The 17,176-nt window shown below is 46.0% G+C and overlaps 1 protein-coding gene across 9 annotated transcripts in view; it reads right to left on the bottom strand.

Annotated features, from left to right (window-relative positions):
- The window catches only part of LOC108927822 (serine/threonine-protein phosphatase 2B catalytic subunit alpha isoform), a 69,054-nt gene extending 52,967 nt beyond the window's left edge, over positions 1-16,087 (bottom strand). For all 9 annotated transcript variants that reach the window (XM_029258861.1, XM_029258864.1, XM_029258862.1 and 6 more), the window contains exon 1: positions 15,809-16,087. In XM_029258861.1, the coding sequence (XP_029114694.1) occupies positions 15,809-15,869 (61 nt within the window). In that variant the 5' untranslated portion in view covers positions 15,870-16,087. The remainder of the gene's footprint in view (positions 1-15,808) is intronic.
- Positions 16,088-17,176: the final 1,089 nt, after the last annotated feature.

Here is a 17,176-nt window from a genome sequence, read left to right as displayed (position 1 = left end):
CCGCATGACTAAGGACCTATGGCCGCCCTGGACCCGGGGGTCCGGGAACATTAAAAAAAAGTGTGCCAACAGAATGGAAAGCGACCTTTCTGCGGGAGAATCTGCAGCAGAAATGACAAGTTCCTGCAGAGAATTTCGTGAGCGTTCCTTAATACAGCGCGCCCTTACCGTCAGCCTGAAATAAGCCAACCACACCCATGAAGGCTCTCGGTGGAAATGCCTCATGACACAATAGGAAGTCCAAAAGATCCCTTATGTTTGTATGTTATCTCCTTGCCCGTAAGCCGACAGACAATCCGCCTGCGGGCTGAATGATCGTTTTCGTGCTAGTCCCCAAGGCCCCGAGTGTTTCTGTTGGGGACCGAGACTATGTGGTGTACAGAACGAGGGCCAAGATGCTGCATATGTTAGGCTTTCCCCTGCTACATACGCCTGGCGCCCAGTGCAGCTACTCTGCCCAACGCAATTTATTATTATTCACGGAAACAGACTTGCAATTTGCCTTAGTGGTCTCTAGCCAACGCAATAAAAATGTCAGAGGTCTTTGTTTCACCCTGGACTGCTTTCTGGGGTTCCGCAGAAAACACAATGCTTTCCCATAAAACCGCTGAGGTGGCGCAAGATTTTCCGTGCATTAACGAGCGCATTGTTATGAACCATACGAAAATATTTTCCAGAAAATGTTCTTCTCTGGAAACATCACACTAACTGAAACGATCTTTAAAGGAGGAGAGCAGTCCACGGTTGGTTTTTCAGACACGTTCGTTAGCAAAATGATGCAATAGAGCCTATTCGTAAACTTAATTCAGATTTCAAGTAAAACCAGTACAGAGTGTTCACTGGAAGTCGCTTTGGAGAAATGCTCCTAAATGAATAGAGGTAAACTGAACGTAAAACCACTTTTGCGTAAGAAGAACCTCACTTGTGCAGAAGACGGTATTCTCGGATAAAAAGGTTTCTATCTGGTTGATTTTTCACCCCACAAGACATAATGTCATTCACATTTATTCATCAGATGATGCAGAGGAAAAAAAATAACCTTGTGTAAAAATGAGATCAAACCATTTTGAAGCGTGTGGAAAAGTAGTGATTTCACATGACACTTCAAACATCATGACTTGAATCAGTCATCACAGCCATATTATAGTTCAGCATGTCAGATCTGGTAACCTCACCTGCCTGAAATCTAAATCAGAATGTGCTTTAAAACATAAGATAATAAGATATTTGGGAAAAATATGTTGTGCCGAGTCCTCGACAGGAAGTGAGCAGGTAGCACGGTAGAACACGTGACCGAGAATACTGATGGTTTAAATCCTTGGACTTCCACGCTTGTTGTGATGTCAGCAATGTTCGATTTGTATCAACAGATAAAAAGTAAGTAAAAACATTACAAGATGTTTGGGACTAAAACGTGTGCCAAGACAATGCACGAATAACAAGAGCGATGACCTCACTCGATTCCAGAGGCCAAGAACGCAGGTGGACAAAGAGCCACGCGATCAGACACGAAGAAACATTGAGACACGCAGGGTCACGTACGAGTGATCTCGCATGAGACCGACTAAAAGTTTCACTATGCTCAATCAAAAAAAAAAAAAAAAAAAAAAAGAATTAACAGTACTTGTTCTGTCCTCATTTCCAAAAACCAGACATGCAGGATGAGAAACTGGTCCACACTTCCAGTTTTGTGCAGCACACACCTGGAGGACCACAGCAGTACAGCGAAATCTCAGCAGTGTGACCTGGATTCTTCTGTTCCTGAGAGAAACAGTCTCTCCTCCTCCTCCTCCTCCTCCTCCTCCTCCTCCTCTTCTTTATCCTCCCCCCGCAGCAGCTCCCCAACAGAGGCCGACAGCACGGCACCCTCTCGCTGAGCTTTACGGTCAGACAAAGGTCTGCACAAAGTGCCTGGGAAACACATGCTCATATGTGAAGGTCTGACTCAGCAGGCTCCCCCGGTCCTGGGCCATACACCTCACAGTAGTCACGACATCCTCCAGCCCTCCCTCCCGCAATCTCTGCCTCCCACTCTGAGGTTGATGCCACTGGCTCTGTGATCAGCCCCCCACACAGTGAGATGGAGGAGCGACCAAAGAACCTGTCCTCCAGCTGCTACCCACTGCTTTAACTCTTTGCCGTCTCACCCACCTCTGCAACATGTCAGGAAAGATTTATTCATTTAGCTGACGCTTTTCACCAAAGCGACTTATGATGTTAAGCTACCGACAGTTATTTACCCTTTTATACAGCTGGGTTGTTTTACTTGAGCAATTTAGGTTAAATACAGCTGGAGGTGGAATGTGAAGCTGCAACCTTTGAGTACAAGGGCAGCAGCTACAACCACGATGCTACCAGACGCCCCTAGACTCAGGTGTAATTCATGGCCTCCGTGACGGAATCAGACAAGCAGTCGTAGTTAAAGATCAGGAGGTGCCGGATTAAACTGAACAAAAACACTTTTGGTTGCATTAAACAGTCTACTGCTATAAAAGCCCGACGTTACACCGAACGGTCCGCTACAGGGAAAGCAAGGCAACACGTGGAACTGTTGACTTGTTTTCATGTACAGGGCAGAAACTGCATTCTGTTCACAGGCCCTTCTGGTAACACGTAAGACACTGCAATTTGCATAGCAAATGGAAAAAAAAAAAAAAAAACATTTGCATCCATTTGTCCTTTAGCTGTGAAGATACGGGGCACATATAACGTGAACAAGCGGATCGGGATGAGGGTGCAGCCCTTTCTCCTCGGTGCACAAGCGCACCTTTTCTGATTTCTAACGAAAAGTCCCTTTAAGAACCAGCAACTGGACTTCGGAATAAGACGGCCCGACAAATAAGATGCTGGTTTCATGGTTACGAAACTCATCTTCACTTCCATCGGCCAACGAACGCACCATATCCAGCGTGGCCAGCACCTGGCATTCTTGCTGAATGTGAAACATCTCTTAAGAGGAGTAGACAGATGGCATCTCTCCCCGCTGTCTCTCTGAGTGTGCGGCTGGTGCGCTGCCTGCACAGCGAGGGACGTGAGTACAGGTAGGGTGGGGGACGTAGGGGGTAGGGGGAGTAAGGACTGATCAGGCCTGGTGGCTACACGGCGTGGGCAGACTGTAATGAAGCCTAAACCAGGCAGCGGGGGCCAGGCACTTGGAAAAGCGGGTCTGTGTTCCACCGTCGCACAGTGAATAAGCGGTCGCAGCATGACAGCCGAAAATGTACCATACAAAACGTAGCACAAGCCAGACTCCATTATTCCTCTTGTAAGGTGTAGTTTATAGCTGCTGGAAGAGCGAACTATCAGAAGAGCCTTCGTGCAATTTTTGCATTTTTACATGTATTTTACATGCAAGAACACTTATTCTACAAAGTGAGTTATGCATATATAGGTAACTATGGCAATATGAATGGAATCATTTTATGTGTACCTAGGAATAATCTGAATATATAATAGACTTCAATTTCTTCATGCTGTTTCAGCTCAGATGTCATAGTTAATATCAGCTGAATGATAAATGCATGCATGGCTTCATTTGCTCACCACTGTCCAGTGCAATGCATTCAATCAGAAGGTTATCTGATATCGCTGCAGATGACATTAATTCCAATACTAGGAGGAATACATTTGTGACAGAAAGCAAAAATCTGGAAGAATACGACATTCCGGGAATGTTATGTAAGTGTTCGATCAGCCATTCCCTTATTTTTACTGATCCTCACATGCTTTGACATTTGTCCATAAGTCTGCACAACCAAACTGGTGGTTTTTTTTTTTTTTTTTTTTTTTTAGCATTTTCTAATATTTAAGGAAAACTACAAAAATGAAGGACTAAAACATTCCCATTTTATAATCCAAGCATTTGTGCAGTGCCCACCTAAGTGTCTCTTGTCTGCTTCAATTTTTGTGATCTTTTTAAAGCTCAAACTGCTTTTCAGACAGATGGCTTCAGCCTGCAAGTTACTTCTCCTCAAAGGGACCTGAGGGCTCAGAGCTATACAGAAGACATGGACCAGAGACTCAACACACCAATGCCACACCTGTACTGTTCCCATTAAACTGAATGAGCTGATACTACTGCCAATAGCGCAACAATGAAATGATCTTTTGCAAACAGCAAAGCTACCACTGCAAATGTTTCACAGGTATTATGGGGGAGGGGGACGTATTCATGCAGTGTACAATGCAAATTATTAAAAATTTCAACTCCAGTATGAGGGGGGCATGGAGCGGGTTGGACTGAGTCCTGCTCTCCGGTGGGTCTGGGGTTCGAGTCCCGCTTGGGGCGCCTTGCGACGGACTGGCGTCCCGTCCTGGGTGTGTCCCCTTCCCCTCCGGCCTTGTGCCCTGTGCTGCCGGGTTAGGCTCCGGCTCCCCGCGACCCCGTATGGGACAAGCGGTTCAAACGATGTGTGAACTCCGGTATGAACGCGGTTTTGAAATGTATGTGCATCTTCCTGCAATACTGCAACCTACATAAATTCCCATAGTTACTATGCTCTTCAGGTTTGCTATAAAATGTTTAATATCAGTCACGGCCCTGAATGGGTGGATTTAGAAAATCTTTTAGCAACGAAGGAATGCACACAGGTGTACCTGAAAACAATGGAATATTATAGTGAATTGTGCATGCATTTCACAAAAAACCATAATTATAAGGCTGAACAGGCAGGCTACAGCCATGCTTCTGTCTTGCCTGAGCATGTCCTGTACTTATTGTAACAACCACAGTTATGTCCTCAAGTGAAAGTGCAGAGACTTAACATTTAACATTCACACATTCCTACATTGGGAAACGCACTGGTGCCTCAGTGCCTGGGCTGTGCAACTGGGCATAGGTTCAATCCTTGTTCACACTGCTTAGAGCTTGCATATTCTCTCCATTCTTGTGTGGGCTTCTTCCTGGTGCTCCAGTTTCCTCCAACATTTTGAGGACATGTGATTCAGGTGAACCGCTGACTCTAAATTACCTTTGCCGTGTGACTGTGTGGGCGAGTGTGTAAGTGGCTATCCTGTGACAGACTGGTGCCCCTTCCGAGGTTGACCTTGCCTAGCCTAGCGCCCTGTGCTTCTAGGACAGCCTCCAGATCACTGTGACCCTGCCTGAAGATGAGCAGTTACCGACACTGAATAATCGAGTGAGTAAAATACATACATACATACATTTTCCGAACCGCTTGTCCCATACGGGGTCACGGGAAACCAGAGCCTACCCACCAACACAGGGCGTAAGGCTGGAGGGGGAGGGGACACACCCAGGACGGGACGCCAGTCCAGCGCAAGGCCCCCCTAGCAGGACTCGAACCCCAGACCCACCGGAGAGCAGGACCTGGTCCAACCCACTGCACCCCCATAACACACACACACACACACACACACACACACATTTTCTGAACCGCTTGTCCCATATGGGATGGCAGGGAACCGAAGCCCACCCGGCAACACAGGGCATAAGGCCGGAGGGGGAGGGGACACACCCAGGACGGGACGCCAGTCCGTCGCAAGGCACCCCAAGCGGGACTCGAACCCCAGACCCACCAGAGAGCAGGACTGTGGTCCAACCCACTGCGCCACCGCACCCCCCTCTACATACATACATACATACATACATACATACATATTTAAATGAAGGACATTCTTCTACGTAGAAACACACTGCACGTGCCACGGAAGACGCTGGGATTGGGACATATACACTAACTAAACTCTAAAGGAGAGGACTGAAGACGGTGCGCACTTGAGCAGATCACGCTTCAGATTCTCTTGACAAGCCCAGCAAAGCACGGTACCTTTCAAGGAAGGGTCCCGAGGGACATCAACGGAGAAAGGATCCCTTTACGTTTCGTATTAAAGATTCTTTTTTTTCTCTAACTGCTGCATCCCTCATTGCTAAAGAATAAAGTACATTTTTTTCTTAACCACATCCGTAGGAAGCATTGCAGATACAAGCGGGAATTCTTACACCATAATCACTGGAATCCTCAGTGCTAACCAGCCAAAATGCCTCTCCTCTGCTTCTTGTTATACTTAGCACAGAAAACGCACCGTAAGCAGCCGTTCCGTCAGCCACGCTGATAGGAACACGGGCAGTCACCTGTACAGGTAAGGAACGTAGACACAAAGCCTGATCTTGTGCCGCTCATCGTATTTTTCTATGAGACGGACGGCATGTCGCTTTGGAGAAAAGCGTCTCGTAAACGAACGCGCGGAAACGTAAATGTTCGGTCCGTGGGTTAATAAGATCCCTGCACAAGTTAAAAACGCTCTCGGTGCATTAAATTTCTTGACGGCCAGTCACGCTAACGCTCAGCGTCCGGCCAGTGCAATCGCACCTCAGACGACAGTTGTTCTCCGTAACTCTTCTGGCACGCGTGGGAGGATAGTCATTGTTTGGAAAGGTTTAAACCGAAGGAAAAGAAAACAACAACAACACCGACTGAATGTTTAATACCACACAGACATCAGAAATGTTCAACACCTTTTTCCCAGTGCGTCTTGCCAGAGCTCCTGTCCATCATGCATTGCAAACAAGGCAGCGGGCGAAGGCTGGAAGCTACTGACGACAGGAGTCTGTCCGAGGCAGGGTAGCACTCCGGAAGCAACCCCCCCTCCCCCAGGGATCTCTTTCCGATCACGCCCGATGCGGATCTCACCCTTCCCAAACTCGCTCTCAGTCCACTTAGTTACATTTAGAATCGCACACCTCGCGCGCACTTCTCTTTAAAGCGGCGGACGGCTCCTTGCAAACCGAAGTGCACCGACAACGAAGATGCCGACGCTCTTTGGTCTGCGACGATGCTTTCAACGGAGACATGCTGGTGTGCCATGCTCTCTGTTCAGAGACTCATCGCTATTAAACGGTAGAAACGGGTATTATCAACAACCGGCGGGGTGTTTATTGGCGATAACGGGGAGCATAGCAGTCAGGGCTGTGGCCCTGCAATCCGAAGGCTCGGGGTTCATACGTCCCCTTCTGTTGCGGTGCCCTCCTGTTGAAGTAACCTGTACTTGTCCTGATTTGACTCAGCGATGCCCTGATGCGAAAATGGGTAAATCGCTGTGAGCTGCTTTGGACGAAAGCACCAGATAAACAGGGACTGACGATAACGGCACGAGCACCGAAACGGGCTTGCCGAGTCCTTTGTTACAACCTCTTCGGCATTTGTTGTCCAGCCAAATGCAAACGCTCGGGTTCTTCTTACTAATCCTAAAAAGCATATTTCGAACGCTTAATTTCCTGCGGAGAATGTACTAGAAAACCCCGCATAAACCCAAGCCAACTGCTGTGGTTTGTTCGATCATATCTTCAGTATCTGGTAGGAGGAAAGGAAAGGAAACGAAAGGAAGGAAATTCTTAACTAGTGAGCAGAAACCTGTCGGTTCGCCACATGAGCCGTTTGTGGTAACTGTCAAAAAAACGAATTTATTGAACACTTCACTAAACAATGTTTAATAATACTGAATGTTTTGAATATAAATACGTGCTTTACTCCAGACCACAACATGGAGCCAGATTATAACTATTTGGATAAAGCTTTTATCATCTAATGAACATAATCCTACTAAGTGCACAACTTCTGCTAGCTGTGAGCTCCAAACCCAAAACAAAGCCTAATTCCTATTTAATCCAATCAACAACATACCTGCCCTGCTGCCAGGTTAAACACCATTCCATATGAAATGGAACCGTGCCCAGGACGTCGGAAATGCCTGGAACACATTTAGTTAGTGGAGCCGAGAAGGGCGCAAGCGACAGTAAAATCAGACCTAATTTAAAAAGGGACATTTACTAAAGGATACGCCAATCACTATGAGTCCGTTACCTGCCTTTGCCTTCCCGGTAAGGCTTACGCTGAGCAGAAGAAACCGAACACAAGAGAGCGTGCCCAGAAAACACGTCCACGAACTCGGAGAGAGAGGAAAAAAAAAAAGAAAAACCTGGCAGGAGGAGACTGCGATTGAGGTAGGAACACAGGAAAGGGAGGCAGATGAAACCTGGCGCAGGTGCAGAACTGCAGAGGCATCCCAGGAGCTCGGAGTCTATTTCAGTCTGCTCCACATTTTAGGGGTTATCGCTGAGCGAGCATGTCGACCCACCAGGTTTACAAAGACTCCAGCATGGTGGGGGAGAAATGAGGCCCATAAAGAGCCAGTTAGATCGGTGTGGAGGAAGGATACCGCCATCCAAAAGGTACAGTGGGTAGGAGTGAGAAGACAAACTGGATCTTCCACCAGAAAGATTAAAACTGACATGGAAAATAGCGTGCTGGGAACCTTGGTACTTAACCTGAAATGTCACACTATGTAGTGAAGTCATGTATCCGCTGGATAAAAGGTGAATATCAAGACATGCAACCACAATAAACAGAGGAAAATTAAAATGAGCAATTTCAGATCGATACTGATTTCAATAATATCTTCGTCGAACTGTTCCTTATAGTATACGCACGATCGGGTGTCCGCCGTGGAGTTGTCACGCACGGCCGCAGCACGAGCTCTTAATGTGGGCTCACTACTCAATACATCGACAATGAAATGAGAGGGCAAGTCATCTGGATTAACTTCATTTTAGCTGACTTACTCTACACTGCATTGTCAGTTCTAGGTCAGGTCTGAGTCTACCATGAGTTCTGTGCAGAAAAAAAGAAGAAAATGTACATGTACTTCTAGCGCAGAAATTGGAACTGAAACACATATATGACGTTCATTAAGATATCACAGGGGCAGCAGGTTGTTATGGTGGTTAATGACAGACTTGAGTGCATGACCTTCTTGTAACACATTGTACTTTATATATAGAATACTGATGACTGCTAAGTCAAAAACCACAAATGCCTTTGTCATTCACTAAAATAATCACTGCTGGCAAGACAGATCTATTAGATTCAATCCTCACATAGTGGGGAGGAGCATGACTTTGCACTGTGGGAGGAAACCAGAGCACCCGGGGAAAAAAACCACACACAGGGACAACGTGGAAACCCCACACAGACCGAGTACATTTACATTTACATTTATTCATTTAGCAGACGCTATTGTCTAAAGCGACGTACATCTCAGCAAAAGTACAATTTATGCATTAAATTAAGAGAAAGAGCCAGAGCTGCAGACATGCGACCCAAGCAAACCTAGTTTGTTCCCTACCACTTGCTACACCGAGGTTCATCGTTCAAGTAGGGAACAAACCCATGTTCTCTTGGACCACCCAGGTCCTGACGCAGCAGTGTTACTCACTGAGCTACCATGCCAACCAATATTTTATGATATTTACAACAAAATTATTATTTGTAGCTTTTATCGTTATATGTTGGCTCATTCATTATCAATAGCCACTCGGCCAATTACATTTATTGAGGATCACAGAGAATATTGGTGGTCTTTGTAGCTCGGGTAGATGGTTAAAGTGTTCGGTTGTTCGCCGTGCTTGGCATTTAGGTTGCAAACGTTCCGTCACCAGTCGAGGTGACGTCATCAGCGCGCAAGTTGTGTCTGATGACGTCACCTCGACTGGTGACGAAACGTTTGCAATCTAAATGCCAAGCTCGGCAAACAACCGAACACCTCGTTTACATTTATTAATTTGGCTGATGCTTTTCTCCAAAGAGACTTACAGTTATTTACCCAGCTGGGTAATTTTACTGGCACAATTTAGGGTAAGTACCTTGCTCAAGGGTACTACAGCTGGAGGTGAGACTCAAACCTGCAACCTTCAGGTCCAAAGTAGCAGCTCTAAGAACTATTCTACCAGCTACCCAGTTCACTGTAGTCTGGAGTCTGTTCTGCAACCACAAGTTTTAAGACAAGGCACAGATTGAACATTTCAATAATCTGGCTCATGGATGTTTATGATATAAACAAATAATGTCCACAAGATTCCTGCCTTTGTCTTTCATTCTGCAAACATGTGGACACCATCGTTTTAGCAGCACTGTGTCACATTACTAGGAAATGACTGACCTTAGATGGTCTTCTATTGATCATGATATAATAGCCTGATGCATGTCACTGCCTGGAGCCAACAGCTGCGTTTGACGATCGACGGGACCAGCGACCTCAGGCCTGGAGAACAAATTTTTCAGCCTCCGTAGTTTATATCTTAGTCATGACGGTAGCATTGGACTTTTAGGTTTTAGACATCTCCATAGGTGTCCTCTGTCACCACAGTACAATACCCAGGAGGCGTGAGCAGCCACTGGTACTTGGACCCTGAGAGGCCCCCCCACCATCCTAATAATTTGGTAGTTCTTTGCTTAGCTTAGTCTATTGATATTCATATTTCCTTAAGTTTGTAATCATGAAATTGTACTGCAGTCTTGTACAGTGCTCTGTGTCACTCCAGTGAGAAGAGCGCGCTGTAAAAAAAATGTATTGAAATGAGTTTAAGGCTTCACACTAGTGTAAGGTTTTTCAGGTTATTAAAGCTGTTACAAAACCTTTTAGAATTCAGCGACATTAAGTGTGTATCACTATTTGAAGATGTGATTCATGCCATGGAACAAAATAAAAGGGATAACTGGTAGTGTAGTGGTCAGAGCCACTGCCTTTAGACCCAAAGGTTGCAGGTTCAAGCCTCACCTCCAGCTATAGTACCCTTGAGCAAGGTACTTCCCCCTAAAATTACCCAGGTGTATAAATGGGTAAATAATTGTAACCTCAACCTTGTAAGTTGCTTTGGAGAAAAAGTGTTAGCTAAAGGAATAAATGACAACTAATAAACCTCTTATATAAAAAACAGTACATACAATGGGTCCTTGTGCTACTACCATTCAAGGTATGAATTTCTGAAAGAAAAATGTTTCAATTTATTTGTTGATTAATTGTAATTTATTTCTTTCCAAAAACAGATGTTATTTGGCAACAAACAGCACGTGCACAGAACAGGAGTCTAGGATTGGATTAATTTAACTGCCTTTTGCAGCAGGTGTTCAGTGTTTCTGACTATTCGTGATCAGTAAGAAAACATGTTACAGATGTTTTCTATCTTAAATCAGTTACTACGCAGCATTAAATACAGGTTTACAGAGACAATATTTGAGTCATTTTAAATTAAATGTAACGAAGCTCAAAGTTAAAATGTTTAGTTTTAACACGGTAATTTTTTTTTTTTACTATAGCTATTTCCAAGACTTTTAAAAGAATTTACACATCAAAAGAAAGTACTTTTTTTTACAGAAACTAACCCATGAATAAGTCGAGGGACATCAGTATTTCAGAACCACTTGTCCCTTAGGGGGTCACGGGGAACCGGAGCCTACCCGGTAACACAGGGCGCAAGGCCGGAGGGGGAGGGGACACACCCAGGACGGGACGCCAGTCCGTCGCAAGGCACCCCAAGCGGGACTCGGACCCCAGACCCACCGGAGAAGAGAACTGCGGTCCAACCCACTGCGCCACCGCACCCCGTGTAGGACATCGATATTATTAAGCTTTTACCAAATGTGTCATAGTTGGATTTACACACAAATGGGGTTACAACAAGGCTTCTTATCCCAATGGTGTTCATAAATTGAAGGCAAAGTGTATTTTAGCAGGGGCACGTTGGCGCAGCGGGTTGGACAGGGTCCTGCTCTCTGGTGGGTCTAGGGTTTGAGTCCCGATTGGAGTGCCTTGTGGTGGACTGGCGTCCCGTCCTGGGTGCGTCCCCTCCCCCTCCAGCCTTATGTTCTGGTTTGCTGCGACCCTGCTCGGAACAAGCTGTGTGTGTGTGCATTTTAGCGGTTTTTCATTGTCCAACACTCTGTCATGTGAAGGCTAAGTTTACTTGCAGCTGTGGATTCCAGCTGTAACTTTCATGCCGTTTCTATGCCTCCAAAGAATCATTATTATTAAACAATGTCAAAACATTCTCCTGCCAGTCTACATTACAAAGAGAATGGATTTATGTTTACTATAAACCTGCTGTAGGAGAAATAATGCATCATAATTTACTCCTTTCCACTGCACATAGAAAATAATAATCTTATTATAAGTAGACTCCCCATAGGTATGTATTGATTTATTCCAACTGTTTCTAGAATTGGCATGGAAGAAAATATTTTGAATTAGTGACTAGGATTCATGGGTAGTTTACATAGCGATGCTGCGGGGTACACAGTCATCGAAAGTGGTTGAAAGGGAAGCTGCTATGAACTTGCACCTTCATTATTTTGTCGTCCATACTGTAAAAACCAGGACTAGGAAAAAACACACAATTCCACTGGGCCGGACCACAATAAATGATCATTCGAGTCCAAGACTTTAAGAAATAAAGCCCACTACTGCCATCAAACCTTTGCAGCTGATACAGAACGTTGCTGCCCGAGTTGTGTTTGACTTGCTGAATTCAAAGCTGTGTTTGACCTCCCCCTCTCACTCAGAACTGCTGAAACTCTGTCTACAATCAAGAAGCATCTGAAAACTCACCTCTTCCAGACTCACTTTTCTCATAATCTGTTAAATTCATGTAAGGTGTAAATGTTCACGCACCATAACTTTATGATCATGCCTGGATAAGCCTTTACACAGCCACTACTGCTGTAATATATGTAAATGCTTGTGTATCTCCAAAAAAAAAAAAAAGCGTAGGAAGGTGATCAGGATTTGTCTATTCCAAGTTTTATGCAGCTACTTGTGTGATGAACACCGGTGCATATAATGGAAAGAAACTAACTTTACTTAATCACATGTCTGCAACTACATCTCTCTTTCTCCTAATGTAATGCACAAATTGTGTTTCTCTGAGATTTAAGTCGCTTTGGAGAAAAGCATCTGCTAAATGAATACATTTAAATGTAAATATTGCCTTTGCATCACAGATTTATTATTTGACAGAAAGATGCTGAAGCTGGGCAGCCAATATCTGCTTAGAATTTGGCATCCTGAAATCTTTGTAATGCTAGGTTAGGTCAGCGGAGAAACATTTCTGATGTTCAGCTGCAACATTAATACATCTTTTCATACACGGGAGGAAACTGATGCTTTACACGCCACACCAAGTCTTCGTGCTATGTACCTTGGCACAAGTCAAATGACTCCCAGATAGCTGGACTATTTCTAAATTTTGACCAAGGAGCTTCCACAGTACTTCTACCAACAATCCTTTTTTCTTGTGCAATTTTGTAAGGCCAGAGGTCAGTCTGCAATAAACTGAGACAAAGAAAAATCATTTTATCATTTATTTCTCTGAGATTCTGACTCTCATCTTCTGGGCTGCAGCTACCCTGTTACAGATCCATTGCATCAGTTGGCAAGGCTACACTATGATCCCTGCAACTTTTGTGTATATAGATGTGTGCATACGATTCTGGGAACAACATCTGAAGTCTCTGTCCAGAAGAGTACAGTCCTAAGAACAGCTAAGATACTGCGCAGAACCCTTAAATGCCAAGGCCTCTGGTAGAGGACCTGAGCTTGAGGAAGACACACATACCACCCCATGTGGGGGTGACATGGAGATTTTTTTTTTTTTTATATATACATACATATATATTGTTTTTAACTTACTTTTTTCTGCCAGAGTCCAGTTTAGTATTCTCAGTGCCAGTGTTTAGAGTTTCTGTCTTTGGCTGCAACCATCAGAACATGCTGTGGATTGCCAATCGCATAGCTGGGCATCCAAGGTCGGAAAATTTGTTTTTGTTACATATAGTTTATTATTAACTTTACCTTAGATAGAGCCCTGCTGGCCAACTAGCCGAAGAATGACTCCTTAAAACCACAACCGATACCGAATAATCCATTGTAGTTCAGCTGGGGGGGTGAAATATTTTTCAAGCATCTGTAACACGGGGGCACGGGGGCGCAGTGGGTTGGACTGGGTCCTGCTCTCTGGTGGGTCTGGGGTTCGAGTCCTGCTTGGGGTGCTTTGCAATGGACTGGTATCCCGTCCTGGGTGTGTCCCCTCCCCCTCCAGCCCTTCACCCTGTATTGCTGGGTTAGGCACCGGCTCCCCGCGACCCCGTATGGGACAAGCGGTTCAGACAATGTGTGTGTGCATCTGCAAACACCTGCACCATACATTTTTCAGTGCAACAACAACAAAAAAAAAAAACTAAAAAATTAAATGCAAAACTTGAAATTTGTGCTGTACCCTTTACTAAAAGTCATTCAATTTGTAATTCTACTTATTACACAAAGTTGTACTCTGGGGGGGAGAAGCCATGCAACAGTGTAGGGCAGGCAATGGCACTGCCTTAAGTTTCATCCATCATTTTCAAAACTGCTTATCCTATTGCCTTAAGTTCCATTCTAAAAATGACTCGAGATGGCAGCTGAGAGTGCCAGCGGCCGAGGAGCAGCGCTGCGGGCCACATGCGCTGGTGAGCTGGAGGGAGGAGGGATTCCCCTAAAGGTCAGATGCCACACACTGTCCAAATCAATGACAAGTCCAGGCCAAGAGGGCAAGGGATGTCCGCCGCACAGCTTCCGAAGGTGCAAACCGTGGCAGAAATTAAAGCGACACCCTTTGCTCTTGGTTAAAAGGGAATCGGCTTCAAACGACCGGCGACCGCCGTAGGCCCTAAACGGCGGCCGATCCTTCCTCGGAACCGAACGGGACTCCTTGTTCGGCAGCCTAACATCCTGCGAAACGGGTTCACTCGTACCCGGCCGGTGTCCCTAGCCTTCATTTAGGCGGCTTAGTTTCTGCAGCGGTTCCACATTCTCAACCAAGGTGTGCACCACTGGGTGGGGCTCCCTACAGGTCTGCGCACTGTTTCACCTGGGGGTAAACGGGGTAGGGCAGCAGCGACAGGAGGAGGCGGCTCCTTTCCAGCCACAGAAAACTGATCAGGGCTGAGCGGACACCACAGGCCACAGATCGCAGCCTTCGGCGCCGATTTTTCGCGTTTTTATGCCGGCTTTGCTTTTCGGCTTCGGCGGATCCTTCGCAGCGCGCAGCAGTCATTTCCATCACCGCGTCCGTCCGTGTGAGGAAGCCGAACTTCTGCCGCGACGAGGAGGATCTCTCACACACGCGCGGCTGCAGCTCGGACCTAGCGAGCAGGGTGCGAAAAAAGGCTAAAAGGGGGTGGGGATCGGGGGGTCCACCTCACGGGCTGTGCGTGTGACGATTCAACACACACACACACACACACACACACACACACCGCGAGGATGGAGCAGCGGCAGCGCCGGCGGAGCCCGCAGCCGCCCGGACGCTCCAGCTCACCGTCACGTTGTCGGTGGGAATTGCGGAAGCCAGGCGGTCCGGAGCGGAGCGGCAGAAGAAGACTACGGACAGAAGGCGTTTCTTTGTCACTGCCGCTTCTGTTGTGTTGTGGAAATGTTGTTAACAGAAGCACTACGACTGGGAAGCAGCCGGCGGTCATGGCCTGAACGGTACTATGATGTGACACCAAAAACATGAAAATGCGAGGAGGAGCCGGCGAGTGGTGTGGCCGGGTGGCAGGGTGGCAGGGTGGCGGCGGGTATCACGGCACCCGCTCCCCTCCGACAAAGTCCATCACTTCGTCGGATCGTGCAGTGTGTGTGTGTGTGTGTGTGTGTCTGTACTCCGGGACGGCTGCAGCGCAAAAAATGAGCCCACACTGGAAAACAGCACGGCGGCAACACGTCGCCAACTCACATTATTACCGCTACTTCCTACTTTGTTTTTAAAAATATTAAAGACAAAAAAAATCGCCTGCTCAACCCCTCCCGATGCAATCTATCTGACGATTTACCAAAAAAAAAAAAAAAAAAAACAACAACAACAAATAAGTACCACACTGACTATGATGTTTTTAACACATGTGTGTGTAACGCGATCGCGCGCGAATTAAGTCAATGAAATGCGTGCAAGTGGAAGTGCAGCAGTGTCAGTACTCACATTTCACCACCCTCTCCGTCGTTGACAACTTTGGGTCATCATTTGGCTTATTTTCGGACATTTCCAACGGGTTATCGCAACTGAATGTAACAGTGCAGCTGAAAGCGATCCGTTAAAGTCGAGGCACCGGCGCCACTTCGGTTCCGTTCCCGTCCTTCTGCGCAGCGCTGCGATCTGACTTCTGTCAGCCGCCGTCGTCAAAACACTTGCAACTGTGTTGTAATTTACAACACAGTGAGCCTCTCCAGATTCACAGCTACACCGTATCAATATCGCTGCCGCCAGTGTGAGCGCAACCTACCCTTACAGTTCCGATGGACCCGCCTTCTGGGCAAACCCGGCTTCTCCATTGGTTCTCCGAAGTTCTTGACTCGAATTCAGGAAGTGTTTTTCTCCTTGTGAAGGGTTAAACCGCACGTCAATCTCCCGTCGCGGGGAAATGTCATTTTGATTAAGCTATTCGTTGGCTGTACACTGACAGAAATTACAGCACTACTGTATGCCTAGTTGTGCGACTGAGGCAAGTTGGTTTCGCGCAAGTAATAGGCTGGTTCAGTCGTTTTTGTGCTGCGAATTGCCGAAGTAAGTGTGGATTTTACCCACGAAAAAGGCAAATCAAAAGACCCCCATCGTGTGTACACGGTATTTTAGGAATATATTTTACGTAGTAGTACAAAAAATTGCGAATTTCCTCACTTCCTAATGTGAATAATTGCCAGATTTTGTGCACGAACGAACGGTATATAGTCAAAGCTACAGCTCCTCTGAAGCTCGGAGTTTTATATCGTAATGTTCCGCGGTTCATATAGTGTCTAAAATGAATATCCCATGATCTAGCGAGGCTGTGTAATTTAAGCGATGAGATGAAGAAAACGTCGTATCTCCTCGATGATTGTATGTATAATTTTCGTCGGTAAGGAAAAGCACGTGGCGCTCCATTTAAAATAGCGGTTTAGTGCTCGGTGCCATTATAAAAAAGGCATTGCCCTAAAACGCAGTACAGGCTATTTGAATAAAGGGAGTATTCAAAGCATTTCCACAGTGCGCCATTGAGGACGTGTCCGCATTATCGGCGATCGGAGACTCGCTTTGCTCAGGAGAAGAAACGCTTTTTTTCTCTCTCTCTCTCTGCCTGGGAAAGGAACCTCTTAGGAATCCGTCCTTTTTATAATATATCAGAAGAAGATTTCCAAAAACCAGTTCGTTGCCTTCTCTCTTGTGTTAATAAGATCGGCGACATGCATGGGGTTGCCCGTTTCTACTTGGAGACATATAATATACTCTGTAACAAAAAGCACTGAAAGAACATGACTGGTCCTTCAGATAGAGAAGTGAAAATTACTGCTTCCTAAAGTACATTAAGCCATA

This window comes from Scleropages formosus, chromosome 16, assembly GCF_900964775.1.
Source record: "Scleropages formosus chromosome 16, fSclFor1.1, whole genome shotgun sequence".
NCBI classification, from domain to species: Eukaryota; Metazoa; Chordata; class Actinopteri; order Osteoglossiformes; family Osteoglossidae; genus Scleropages; species Scleropages formosus.
This window is presented reverse-complemented; position numbering and strand designations above follow the sequence as displayed.